At 44.7% G+C, this 14607-nt stretch overlaps 1 protein-coding gene across 1 annotated transcript in view; it reads right to left on the minus strand.

Moving 5' to 3' along the window:
* The window catches only part of PARN (poly(A)-specific ribonuclease), a 168891-nt gene that overhangs the window by 116488 nt on the left and 37796 nt on the right, over positions 1-14607 (minus strand). Inside the window, exons 17-18 of the mRNA XM_030300066.2 lie at positions 13138-13248; positions 12749-12818 (exon numbers count right to left, since the gene is read on the minus strand). Of these exons, the coding sequence (XP_030155926.1) occupies positions 12749-12818; positions 13138-13248 (181 nt within the window). The remainder of the gene's footprint in view (positions 1-12748; positions 12819-13137; positions 13249-14607) is intronic.

The following is a 14607-nucleotide window of genomic DNA, read 5'->3' on the forward strand; positions in this document are numbered from 1 at the left end:
TGATTGGAGCACCTGGCTGGTTCAGTCAGTACAGCATGTGACTCTTAATCTTGGTGTTGTTGTGAGTTTGAGTCGCACTTTGGGTGGAAAGATTACTTAAAAGTAAGAACTCAAGGGGCGCCTGGGGGTTCAGCCAGTGAAGCGTCCGACTTCAGCTTGGGTCCTGATCTCGTGGTCCATGAGTTCGAGCCCCACATCAGTCTCTGTGCTGACAGCTCGGAGCCTGGAGCCTGCCTCGGATTCTGTGTCTCCGTCTCTCTCTGCCCCTCCCCTACTCACACTCTTTCTCTCAAAAATGAATAAACGTTAAAAAATTTTTTTAAAAATTAAGGACTTAAAGTGGGGACATTATTATTTACCTCTGAGCATTGCTGGAAGCAATTAGAGCGAATGTGAATAAATGATGTAGGGAACTCACCGAAGAGTGGAAGGTGTTCAACGGAGAAGATTTTGGGGTAGCCACTATCAGATATTAGGTACACTGGTGACCCTCGAATTGTACGAATGAAATGTTACATAGTCTTAAAAATAACTACCACCTGGTTTTTCCTTGCTAAAGCAAGGCGAGGAATACCTAAGAATGCTGACTTTACTACTAACAGCCTACAGTGAGTTGAATGGTGGTCTCCAAAAAGACACACACTCTAATCCCGGTACCCGTCAATGTTGCCTTATATGGAAAAAGGGTCCCAACAGATGTAATTAATCATTGTTAAGCCTCTTGAGAACATTATCCTGGATTATTACCCAAGTGGGCCCTAAATGCCAGCCCAAGTGTCCTTCTGCAAGAGAGGCAAAGGGAGAACACACACACACACACACACACACACACACACACACACACACACACACATACACACACAGAGGAAGCCACAATGTAACCATGGAGGCAGAGAGCGGAGAGATGTGCCCAGAAGCCAAGGACTGCCAGCAGCCACCGAAAGCTAGAACAGGCAAGGGACATATCCTTCCCCAGAGCCTCTGGAGGAAATGCAGCCCTGCCGACAGCTCGATTTCAAACTTCTGGCCTCCAGACCAGAAGGGAATAGGGAATAAATTCCTCTTGTCTAAAGCCACAAAGCTTGCTGTGATTTGTTACAGCAGCAACAGGAAAACTAATACAATACCCTTCTGTGGAAGAGGGAGCTGCTTACATACCTACCTGGGGGTTGGTTGATTTTTTTACCTCTACAGGTGATATGTTTATCATAAGGGTAAACAAGTTATTAAGCCAGGGGGAAATGTAGTTTAAAGTAAGGAGAGCCAACACAAGGTTGGCACGGCCCAGCAGGTGCACAGCCGCCGTAGGGCCCGCGGGGCTAGCAACACAAGAAGAGGTGTGTGCGGTGTGCCCCTTACGTTTTCTTCAAAAGCAGCCTTTTGATAAAGCCACAGACACATCTCAGCTGATCTCCGGCAATCAAGACAGCAAGGTCAAAATTAGACAAGGAAATACTAACTTGAGGCGAGCCCTCTCTTCCCTGAAGAAGTCATGGAAACAACCACAGGGTCCCCGTCTTAAGCCAGACTAAAGGCCTGAGAAGAATTTAATGTGCCCGAGACTCAGCGGTTTTCTACCTTCCTGAAAACCAACGTACTTAAGAATTTCTGGGGTGATCAAACCAAGTCAATTCTTGGAGATTCTTTCTATCCTAGTAACTCGGGGAACCAAAAGTGAAGCAAACATGACTCGGGTTTAAATAAAGGGCTTTGGGGGCAACTGGGGGGCTCAGTCGGTTAAGCGTCCAACTCCCGATTTCAGCTCAGGTTATAATTTCCCGGTTCATGGGATCGAGCCCCAAGTTGGGCTCTGCACTGACAACACGTAGTCTCCTTGGGATTCTCTCTCCTCCCACCCCCCCCCCCGCCCCTTCTTTCGCTTGTGCATGTGTGCTCTCTCTCTCTCAAAATAAATAAACATTTTTTATAAATTAAAAAATTAATAAACAAAGGGCTTTGGTTAAGGTATGTGAGGATAAAATACATCCTGTGTACTAGAGTAAAACACATTCTGGAAGCTAGGGAGAAACCGGCTCTAATCCTTCTGGAATCTGGGAGGTTGCTCTAAGAATTTGCAGTGCTGCGATTTTACTCCTCATGGTGCCAGACTCCAAGATTTGCACAAATTGGAGAAGTTGAAAATGGACTCTTTTTTTAAGTTTTTTTCTTTTATTTATTTAAGTAATCTCTATACCTAACATGGGCCTCAAACTCATGACCCTAAGATCAAGCATCACATGCTCTTCCGACTGAACCAGCCAGGCGCCCCCCAGACTCCATTTTTTTTTAAGTTTATTTATGTATTTTGAGAGAGAGAGAAAGCATGAGCAGGCGAGGGGCAGAGAGAGAGCAGAGAGCAAGAATGAAGCAGGCTCTGCACTGTCAGCGTGAAGCCCGACATGGGGCTCGAACTCATGAACCGTGAGATCATGACCCGAGCCAGAGTCAGACGCTTAACCCAGTGAGCCACCCAGGCGCCCCCTGGACTCCTATTGCTTGGCTCTTTATGACGAAAAGGTCACCTCCACGATAGCACCACAGTCCCCTTCTACTCAGTTCACAATGAGTGGTGGACTGTGCTCCCTGTCCCTGGTGCAAAATCCAGTTTTGGAAGAAGGTGAGGGGCAGAGGACATGACCCCTTCATGCCAGCGCCGCGAATACAGAATTAAAGGACAACCGCTACATGTTTTTGGGGAAGCCAGCCCACTGGACAAGAAGGGTCCCACAATCACCACTGCCACGGCCTGCCTCCGTCCCGCCTCCCTGACCTCCTCGGCTCCGGCATCACCGGAGGCTGCTGGGGCAAGAGACGCGCACACGGCACAGGCACTCCCGGTGGCAGATGAACAGAGGACACCGTGTGCCTCACTTGGCTGCCTCGCCGGCCTCGTAAGTCTCCACACACGCAAGCGTGACCGGCACACGGGCAGAGTCTCCGGTTCCCATTCACGACCCAACCTCGCGGCAAGACCTTTTTCACTCCGACGCGAAGACAGTTAGGCGGCACTCTCTGAGCAGATCCCGGGATGCTGTCGTCTAGAGAAAGGTTTTCATGGCCATCGTGCACCTCGGCCCCAAGACAACTCAGCGACGCACACACAGCCTGCTTGCTTTATCTACCACTGCCCCTGCTACCAGGAAAAACGAGAATCACGTTCCCTTCTTGGAGGTTCACTTCAGTCAAAGTCACAGCGACAACCGCACTCTGTGCACCCACGACAGGCCGCACGCCGCGCTGCAGCCACAGGTCTACCCGACCAGGAGAAAGTTTATTAACCCCGTTTCCCAGCCGCAGAAGCCCAGCGGCGCAAAGGATGACTGTCCCAGCAGCGTGGCGGGATGGCCCAGCCTGAGGCCTCTGCTCCGCTCGTCAGGCTTCCGCAGACCTGCCAACAAGCAACCCTCGGCCGAGGTACTCGCACAACGTCGCATCCACCTATCTCGAGGCGCGTGTGTCTAAGAAGTGACCGAAACAGAAGACAGCAAACAAATGGGAAAGAAAGATGCCCCAGGTGTTTGCAAAGTGTAATCTGTTCTAACAGATTAAAATCTCACTGAAGCAATGAGGTGCTCAAAAAGGAACAGCTCACGAAAAGGACAAAATTTATAAAGACAAAAAAGTAGATCAGAAGAAGGTCCCAGGAGCTGAGGGGAGGCAAGGGTGAGGAGTTATTGCTTAATGGTTACAGAGCTGCTATTTGGGGTGAGGAAAAAGCTCTGAAAATATAGGAAGATGGTTGCACCAAACTGTGAATGTCCTTAATGCCACTGAATTGTACACTTAAAAATGTGTGTTTCAGGGGCACCTGGGTGGCACAGTCGGTTAAGCGTCCGACTGCAGCCAGGTCACGATCTCGCGGTCCGTGAGTTCGAGCCCCACGTCAGGCTCTGGGCTGATGGCTCGGAGCCTGGAGCCTGTTTCCGATTCCGTGTCTCCCTCTCTCTCTGCCCCTCCCCCGTTCATGCTCTGTCTCTCTCTGTCCCAAAAATAAATTAAAAACGTTGAAAAAAAAATTTTTTTTTTAAAAATGTGTGTTTCAAACAGCAAATTGGATGTTACACGTATTTTGCCATAATTTAAAAGTAATAATGTCATATACCAAAAACCAGTGGATTGTATGATTTATTTACTTTTTTTAACATTTATTTATTTTTGAGAGAGGAAGAGAGAGAGCATGAGCAGGGGAGGGGCAGAGAGAGGAGGAGACACAAAATCCAAAGCAGGCTCCAGGGTGTGAGCTGTGAGCAAAGAGCCTGATGCAGGGCTTGAACCTATGAACTGCAAGATCATGACCTGAGCCGAAGTCAGACATTCAACCGACTGAGCTACCCAGGAGCCCTGGATCGGACACTTTAAATGGGTGGATTATATGGTGTGTGAATTTACATCCCAATAAAGCTGTTAAAAAAAAATAAAAAGAAACAGCTTCCCACAGGTCACTAAGCAAATGCTATCTCTTTCCTCTCTTCTCCCAGTAAAAATCCACACCTGGAAATGCTACACAGCACAAAGGCTGAGAAACAACCACAGGCCTCAAAGGACAAAAGCAATAAGGAAAAGAAGAAAACACATTCAGGTCCTCTCCCTGGACACCACTCAGTTACAGGCGGCCTTTCCTCCCCGCCTTCCCTTTGCTGATCAAGGCTCGTAAGTGAATAGAGAACCGCACTTTCAGGGTGTGGGCAGCACAGGAGGGATGATCGTAGGGTGTCTTCTATGAAAGTCAAACAGCCCTGTGTGTGCTCCTGGCAGCTGGTCAGAGAAGCACATCCTCCAGGTATAAATGTCCCCATGGCAGCGTAGCAGCCCCAGGCTGACCGGGCACCACGATTTGCCAGCCACTGTCCATTTTACACACATTCTCTCATTCTAAGCTCACTACAGGCCTATCAAATGAGCAGGAACGTTCTCCGTTGACTGATGAGGAAGCTGAGGCACAGAGAGGGTAAGTAACTTGCCCAAGGTGGCACAGGTTTAAGAAATGGGACTGGGATTCAAATTCAAACCCAGGTACCTGACCACACAGACCACAAGTGCACCGTGCTACCACCCGATATCCCAAAATGAAACAATTCTACTAGAGGAATTAAACAAGTCTTTTAAAATTTGAGAAGCAAATGGAACCAATTATGCGGGCTGTTGTGACAGCCCCAGCCGTGCCTTACCAATGGTACAAACTGTGTTGTAACTCTCACTTATGTTGGGACGTCGCAAGTCTCATGGTGGGGGAAATCACTGTAACGCTTCTAACGACAGACTTAATTTATACTCGACCTGAACAGTCAGTAAAGACACATTTGACCCATCAGTCAGGATGCTAAAAACTGAGAGCCAACACAGGGAATCAGAATACAGCAGGCTGGTCCTCCTGTTATTCCAGCACCTTCTGTATGAGGGAGGGACCACCAGGAAGAGGATAAGCAATCACCTGGCAGGTGATTGGGTAGCACTCTCGAGAGACAAGCAGGGTCTGCACTTCCAAACACTTGTGCCCACGGACAACTCACGAGTGATCCAGCACTCCACGCTGCTCCGTACGAATGGCAGTTGCTAGCAAATGGGGCAAATGAGCGTGGCTCTCCCCATTGTCAGTGAAAGGGCTGGACAGAAAGGACATATTTTGTTTTCCTACAGTCCTTCAGTTCTGAATCTCTCTGATGTTAAGTGTGATGCACACGCATATATTACAAGGGAAAAAATGATGGCACAAAACAGACACTCAGATCAGTGGAACAGAATAGAGAACCCAGAAATGGGCCCACAAACGTATGGCCAACTCATCTTTGAAAAAGCAGGAAAGAATATCCAATGGAATAAAGACTGTCTCTTCAGCAAGTGGTGCTGGGAAAACTGGACAGCGACATGCAGAAGAATGAACCTGGACCACTTTCTTACACCAGACACAAAAACTCAAAATGGATAAAAGACCTAAACGAAAGACAGGAAGACATCAATATCCTCAAGAAGAAAGCAGGCAAAAACCTCTCTGACCTCAGCCACAGAAACTTCTTACTCAACACGTCTCTGGAGGCAAGGGAAACAAAAGCCAAAATGAACTATTGGGACCTCATCAAAATAAAAAGCTTCTGCACAGTGAAGGAAACAATCAGCAAAACTAAAAGGCAACCGACGGAGTGGGAGAAGATATTTGCAAACGACATATCAGATAAAGGGTTACTATCCAAAATCTATGGAGAACTTCTCAAACTCCACACCCAAAAAACAAAGAATCCAGTGAAGAAATGGGCAAGAGACATGAATAGACACTTCTCCAAAAAAGACATCCAGATGGCCAACTGACACATGAAAAGATGCTTAACATCACTCATCACCAGTGAAATACAAATCAAAACCACAATGAGATACCATCTCACACCCGTCAGAAGGCTCACATCAACAACTCAGGCAACAGATATTGGTGAGGATGCGGGAGAAAGAGGATCTCTTTTGCATTGTTGGTGGGAATGCAAGCTGGTGCAGCCGCTCTGGAAAAGAGTACGAAGCCTCCTCAAAAAATTAAAAATAGAACTATCCTACAACCCAGCAATTGCACTATTAGCTATTTATCCAAGGGATACAGGGATGCTGTTTCAAAGGGGGACGTGCACCCCAATGTTTATAGCAGCACTGTCAACAATAGCCAAAGTATGGAAAGAGCCCAAATGTCCATCGATGGATGAATGGATAAAGAAGATGTGGGGGCGCCCGGGAGGCTCAGTCGGTTAAGCTCAGTCCGACTTCAGCTCAGGTAGTGATCTCGCGGTCCATGAGTTCGAGCCCCGCATGGGGCTCTGTGCTGACCGCTCAGAGCCTGGAGCCTGTTTCAGATTCTGTGCCTCCCTCTCTCTGACCCTCCTCCCCTGTTCATGCTCTGTCTCTCTCTGTCTCAAAAATAAATAAACGTTAAAAAAAAAAATTAAAAAAAAAAAAAAGAAGAAGATGTGGGGTGCCTGGGTGGCTCAGTCAGCTAAGCGTCCGACTTTAGCTCAGGTCATGATCTCATAGCTCCTGAGTTTGAGCCCCACATCGGGCTCTGTGCTGACAGCTTGGAGCCTGGAACCTGCTTCGGATTCTGTGTCTCCCTCTCTCCTTGCCCCTAACCCACTCACCTTCTATCTCTGTCTCTCTCAAAAATAAATAAACATTAAAAAAAATTTTTAAAGATATATAGATATAGATATAGATATAGATATAGATATAGATATAGATATAGATATAGATATATAGATATATATACATACATTCACACACAATGGAGTATTACTCGGCAATCAGAAAGAATGGAATCTTGTCATTTGCAACTATGTGGATGAACTAGAGGATATTACGCTAAGCGAAATTAGAGAAAGACAAATATCATATGACTTCACTCATGTGAGGACTTTAAGACACAGAACAGATGAACACAAGGGAAGGGAAGCAAAAATAATATAAAAACAGGAAGGGGGAAAAACATAAGAGACTCAAATATGGAGAATAAACAGAGGGTTACTAGAGGGGCTGTGGGGGGGGGGGGATGGGCTAAATGAGTAAGGGGCATTAAGGAATCTTAAAGGAATCATTAAGGAATCTTAAACTCCTGAAATCGTGATTGCACTATATGCTAACTAATTTGGATGTAAATTAAAGAAATAAAATTAAATAAATAAGTAGAATAAAATAAAATAATGAATAGAGGTTTTAAACAAAAGGAAAAAAAACAACTTGCGGCGAGCACGTGATTGCTTTCCACAGAGGAAATGGGAAAAAACACGGTGTGTTTTATTTCAGGCATCATAATGACCCCTCCCCCTCTACGCTAATCACGTTTACTGGTACCTACACAACCTTTTGCAAAAACTGCTGTATTCATCTGACTAATAGAATTTTAATATAAATGCTCCAAACCAAAGCAAACTTGCTTCCGCCATGGACCAATCTGAAACACTTCCTCACCACCTGATTTCTCACAGGCAAACACTAAAAGGTGGGTACAAGCAAGAGTGAACACTTTCCTGGGGCACCCGGGTGGCTCGGTCGGTTAAGTGTCCGACTTTCTCAGGTCATGACCTCACGGTTTATGAGTTCGAGCCCCGCGTCGGGCTCCGTGCTGCCAGCTCAGAGCCCGGAGCCCGCTTCAGATTCTCTGTCTCCCTCTCTCTCCGCCCCTTCCCCACTCCCACTGTCTCTCTCTCAAAAGTGAATAAACATTCAAAAAAAAAAAAAGAGTGAACACTTTCCATGTGCTCTAATTTTATATCCACGTGATAACCAACTTTCTTCTTTATCATGAAACCATTAACACAAAACACATCCACCACCGCATCTCCTTTTCAGATCCCCCAGCGTGCTAAATTCTCTTACGCTTCGAGAAAGGAAAATAGTAAATATCGGGCAATGAACTTTAACACCTCATGCGATCTTGGTAACTTCTATGGGAGATGAATAGTTTTATCCCCAATTTACAGGGGAGGAAACAATTTGCCCAAGAGCCTATCACTCCTTCTTCTGGCTTGTCCTCACCTCGAGTGTAGGGACAAAATCCAGCAATGTCATCCCAGGAAGGCCTAGATTTCTAGAGGAATCCTGTTCCTACTCAGGACACTTGTGTCAAGAACAAGACGGCCATCCTCTACAGCAAACTGCAGGCAAGTCTTCCTTTTAATTCCCTTACGTGCAGAGATTAGCCAAAATAAGATTTGCTCATTTCCTTCCTCCTTCTAAGAAATGAGGTCAATAGAAAACAACCTTCCCAAAAACCTTCAGAAAAGGTTATCGAGCGAGAGTTCAACGTGCCTTGCAGACACAGATGACTATTAACAAAACCTAAGGCAAAAGCCTGATTTTGTGCCTTCTGTGGTATGAAAAGAAGTGAAAGCAGAGAGTATTTTTAGCTCTTTCCAGCCTAAAAGGATTTGACCAAAGGATCTTCTCGAAGTTTGGTTTTCCACGCATTGATCAAAACTGACCAAGGTTCTAAAAGGAGGTGAATCACTTCCTGCCCAGAGAGCCTACAACATAAACAAAGGGCACACTCCACACAGCCAATCAGCAGCAGCGGTCTGATGCGGACTGCCACTGCTCTACTCCTTTAGGACTTGCCTTCGGTTTCCAACAAAGGAAGGAGAAATGTAGGAGGTGCCCAGGACCATGAAACAGACAAAATGGCAGCATGCAAAATCCTCACAGGACGATCTTCCAGACAAATATGGCTCAGAAAGCACCTCACGCTTCATTCCGTCTCTGCAGACCTCTCCAATGCCAGCTGTCTCAGGGAGCTCCCGATAGCTCTCAATAAAAACTTCCCAAGAAGGCATAACTAATGTAGCCAAATGCTAATTCCGAATAATGCAGAAATAGGTGCAGTTTATTTCCCCCTCAAGGTTTACTTTTTAAACATAAATCTGGCGAGAGAGGAACAAAACGTTCTCTGCATATGTAGGCAGTTAGATTTCCATCCAAATTTATGTTAGGACTGTGCAATATTTAGTTAAGCTCACGCTGAGAAAAGCCTGGTGCCAAACAAATAAACTCTCAGAAAAATTTACAGATTTTTCTAAAATCAACCACTTGAGGGAATGTTGATGGCCATTTCTGGATGTTTCTCTACAAGGGTATCTTGAAAAAAATGGCAAAATCAAGGTTAATGTCATAAATCAAACATGCATGGAAGTTAAGAATGAGGTCATTATTAACACAGAAAGAGATGTTCAAAGAAGCAAGTGCTTTTCCCACTTTTTAGGTGGGTTGAGAAGGGATGACCGCATTTCATAATGTATGTAAATATAACGTCACTACTTTGTACACCTGAAACTAACACAACGTTGCATTCCAATTATTTTTCAAAGAAAAATGGATGACTGTACTTGACCATGCTATTCCAATACACAATAAAAATAGTTCCTATTTTGCATTTCAAGAAGGACTTTTTTTCCTTCAAAGACGAAGAAAATATTCTTCCTTTACAGATGGGGGGGAAAATGGAGCAAAAAATCAAGAATTTTCAGTGCAATATCACAGGAGGATTCCTGAATCCTCAACCATTTTTGCTATGCAGCGAGGTTTCAGGAAAAAAATATAAATGAACATTCCAAATTTAAACTGGAACTGTCCTTGGGGCATCTAGGTGGCTCAGTCAGTTAAGTGACCAACTTCGGCTCAGGTCATGATCTCGTGGTTCATGAGTTCAAGCCCCACGTCAGGCTCTGTGCTGACAGCTCAAGGCCTGGAGCCTGCTTCGGATTCTGTGTCTCCCTCTCTCTGCTCCTCCCCCACTCACGCTCCTGCGTACACGCACGCTCTCGCTCTCTCAAAATACATACATGTAAAAAAATTTTTAATGAAATTGTCCAGTTCTCTTGAGTAATAGCCTTGCATATTATCAGCAATAACAAATTCATCTAGAAATATATCAAGTCTTTGTTAAATTTCTTAAAGCTAATTTTGATTGCTCTTCATGTCGGTCACGCAGATTACTGATAAACTAGATGCAGCCTATTATCAAACCCAATCTGTATCCATCACCTGATTTTATAAGGACTTGATGTTAGTGGAGAAGCAGGATCATTGTTTTAAATATTTAAAAATGAGTAAATACGGGGGTGCCTTAATTTTGGCTCAGGTCATGACCTCACAGTTCGTGAGATCAAGCCCTGCATGGGGTTCTGTGCTGACACCTGACAGTGTGGAGCTGCTTATAATTCTCTCTCCCCCTCTCTCTCTCTGCTCTTCCCCCACCCTCATGCAGGCTCTCTCTCTCTCAAAACAAACATTTAAAAATTAAAAATACCCGCGTCGGGCTCTGTGCTGACAGCTCAGAGCCCAGGACCTGCTTCGGATTCTGTGTCTCCCTCTCTCTCTGACCCTCCCCCGTTCATGCTCTGTCTCTCTCTGTCTCAAAAATAAATAAATGTTAAAAAAAATTTTTTTTAGTAAAAAATAAAAAATAAACTGATTTTTAAAATTATATTTAAAAAATGAGTAAACATGTCCCAGTTGAAAAATATCATTGAACAATGAATTAACATCCTGCACATAAAAATGCAAAAATGTTTGGCCATGACCCAAACAATATTTAAGGTCACCTGCACACTCCATGGTCTATGACTTAAGCTGCCCTTTCAAAGATTTACAAAGATAAACACAACCCCCAAAATAAAAGTTAAGAGCTAAGAATATTCTGTTTTTCCCATAAGGAATTGGATAGACAGCAAGGGCTCAACTGTTAGCAGAATTAATTTTCCATAAAAAAAGAAATTAAACTCTGTATATTAGCATGATGCACACTGAATAATGTATAGAATTGCTGAATCATTATAGTATACACCTGAAACCAACATGACACTGTATGTTAACTATACTGGAACTAAAATTAAAAACTTAATTAAAAATTTCAACTTGATTTTCAATATATACTACATTGCTTCCCATTCCTCTCTGAAAGACGTTTTGACAGTCAAACACAGTAGAAGGCCACCTGGGTGGCTCAGTCGGTTGAGCGTCTGACTCGTGATTTCGGCTCAGGTCATGATCTCACAGTCACGGCAGTGAACCCTGTGCTGGGCTCCACGCTGAGTGTGGCGCCTGCTTAAGATTCTCTTTCCCCCTCGTCCCTCCCCCCACCATCCTCGTTCTCAAAATAAAAAAAAAAAAAAAAAATCAAACACATTTACCTCTGAACTTCCAGATAAAAGAAGATTTCAAAATCAGAAGCCACAGTGTGATAAAATTTACTAACTCAGACTACACAAATTCCAAACCTGTAGGAATCCAGATGTTTGCAATTAACATCTGTCTCTGCAGCATGTCACTTAAGTACAAGCACTGCGATACTAGCATTTATATAGACATCCAAAGGAGATGGTGTTCTCACTGAAAGAATTGTAAAGTGCTGTGTATAATGTAAGGAAATGATGTAACCAACCCAACGCTCAAACAGTTCTTTCTCCCAGTGGGAATGACCGATGTGGGCTGCCTCATTCTTTCTGGCTCACCCAGAATCTCCTAGAACAAATTCTGTTAAGAAAGCAGGGGTAAAGAAGGCTTAGGGCTCTGGCACAGAGCCCAACTGTGGCCAGCCTGAGGGTCACATCCATAACTTTAGTCTCAACGATGCCAAGAAAGCACAAGCCACACTTTGAAGTCATCATCTAGAGAGTCTTTGAAAATGCTCTGAACTTTGACGTCTCCCTAAATCACACAGACTTCTTCCAACTGTAAGTACACGAGCAAGCTTTTTACTTCATTGAATCCACGCAGATGAAAGCTCAGGATGAAATGACAATCAAGACTTCTCCATAGATTATCTTAAAAGCCATTTGTGTAACCAACATCTCCTTAGAAAGAATTTTAATGAGATAATAATGCAAGTATAAATAATAACCTCATGTGTAAAGTATGTTAGCAGTGTTAGGTCCAACTGTGTATACATACACACACACACACACACACACACACACACACACACACACACACTCTCCCTCTCTCCCTCTCTCTCTCTCTCTCAGAGTCTCCCTTAAAGGCAATTCAAATGCCAAAACCACCAGTTCTTCGTCTTGGAAGAGACACACTGCTTTTGGCAGTGTTTTCTTTCTTTCTTTTTAAGCCAATGTATTTAATAAATTATTTCCCAGAAGGTCAATTTCTGTTTTCAAAAAAACACATGAGTCACTAGAGATGAGAAATCCTTTATGTAAAAATGCACAAGAGCTCCCAATCACCCTGACATCAGTGAGAGAACGTGGCCACTGGGGCTCTGCTTACTTACTTGTTAAAAAAAGGTTCAATGAGTTTTGATCTGGCAGACACGTGAATTTTTGGAGGGCTAAGAAAAGAACCTAATGAAGAAAAAAAGCAGAGTGTTACACACGGTCAAGGAGACAGAGCCTGAAAGTTCAGACGACAGCCTATGTCAATCAACTCTCCTGTTCAGAAGGGTCAGAGGCACTCGTAAGGGCCAAGTGCCAGGCGCCACACCAGTTAAGTGTCAACGGGTCTTCCTCATGCACTCTCCACGCCCTACCGCAAAGCCCTCCCACTCTGACCTCCAACCCCCCCCCCACTTCTACCTGGGAAAGTGGGCCCCACGTAAAGCGCAGACAGGCAAGATCCACCCCCGACCGTGGTGTGTTTGGAGGAAACAGGTCTAGTGAGTACCTAGGTAGTTCGCCATGGAGAGGAAGCACAGCCCTGTGATATAAGCGTCATAGCCTGCCTCGTGGAGTTGCTCAGTAGCTGTGTCGTAACTTGGAAAACCTTCTGCACTTTCTAAAGAGAAAAAAGAACAAAGGGTTTTCCCAAGGACATCACACATCATGAAGACTAGTAGGCACGCTACCCTACCACATCCAAATTGCACTGGTATGTGCTGTATAAATATCCCAGACAAGCAGGAAAAGGCTATCTACTTCTTCATTCTCTCCACACAAGACCTTGCAATATGAGAAAAAAGGGTCACTGAACATGAGAGCTTGGGTCTAGACTAGAGAAATGCCTCAGTTACATCATCAGAGACCTAGCCACAGGCCTCCCGACTGCACACGGGCAGGTGCTATTTACGATCATGTATAACTTGCTCTATGACAATGACCTGTCTTCTGCCCACTTTCTGAGGTCACGAGGAACTTCTTCCTGATGATAGAGAGACGTAATGGGTATTTCAGTCATGACTAAGAGCATGGATTTGTGGGTCCCACCGTCTGAGTTTAAATCCTGGCTCCACCATTTATTTGCTATGTGATCTTAGGCAAGTCGCTTGACCTCAGGGCCTCCACTTTGGCAGGATGGAGATGAAAACCTCCCTCATTAGGCTTTTGTGAGGATCAAACGACCTAATGTCAGTAAAGCTCTCACATCGTGCCTGGCACGTAGTAAATGCTTGGTAACTGTCATCTATCAATACCCCAGGTAACCCTCCCAGAAGGCAAAAGACGCCACTCGGCATTGGCAACTCTGCCAATGATCAGCACTGCCCTCTGCCACATTTCCAAATGTATGGATCTAAAGATGAAGGTACAACTAACTCCCAAACTAGATCAGAACGTGCGATCATGCTGCCCATGGAGGGGCGCTTGGGTGGCTCAGTCAGTTAAGCGTCCGACTTTGGTTCAGGTCATGATCTCACGGGTCGTGAGTTCGAGCCCCACGTCGGGCTCTGTGCGGACAGTTTGGAGCCTGGAGCCTGCTTCGGATTCTGTGTCTCCCTCTCTCTCTGACCCTCCCCTGCTCACGCTCTGTATCTCTCACTCTCTCTCAAAAATAAATAAAACATTAAACAACATTAAAGAAAAATGCTGCCCATCAAATACGGGGCCACTTCTTAGGACAGACCGCTTTACGTGATTCTTACGTCACACTGATCAACACACAGATGCTGAGTGCAGTGTCTGGGAAGAGTAACCTGCTTTAGAGTAAATTCTCTGCCACGTCCCAGAATATTACACAGAAAGAATAGGGTAAAACTCTAACTCTTTAAAAAAAAAAACAAAAACAAAAAACAAAAACAAACAAACAAAAAAACAACTATCACTCATAAATATTTCCTAGCACCATTCTGGAAATGAGTATCAAAATGCTGCAACAAAACCAAAAGCATGAATGGAAATTAACAACAAAAAGACTGTGACT

The sequence above is a fragment of the Lynx canadensis genome, chromosome E3, assembly GCF_007474595.2.
Source record: "Lynx canadensis isolate LIC74 chromosome E3, mLynCan4.pri.v2, whole genome shotgun sequence".
NCBI classification, from domain to species: domain Eukaryota; kingdom Metazoa; phylum Chordata; class Mammalia; order Carnivora; family Felidae; genus Lynx; species Lynx canadensis.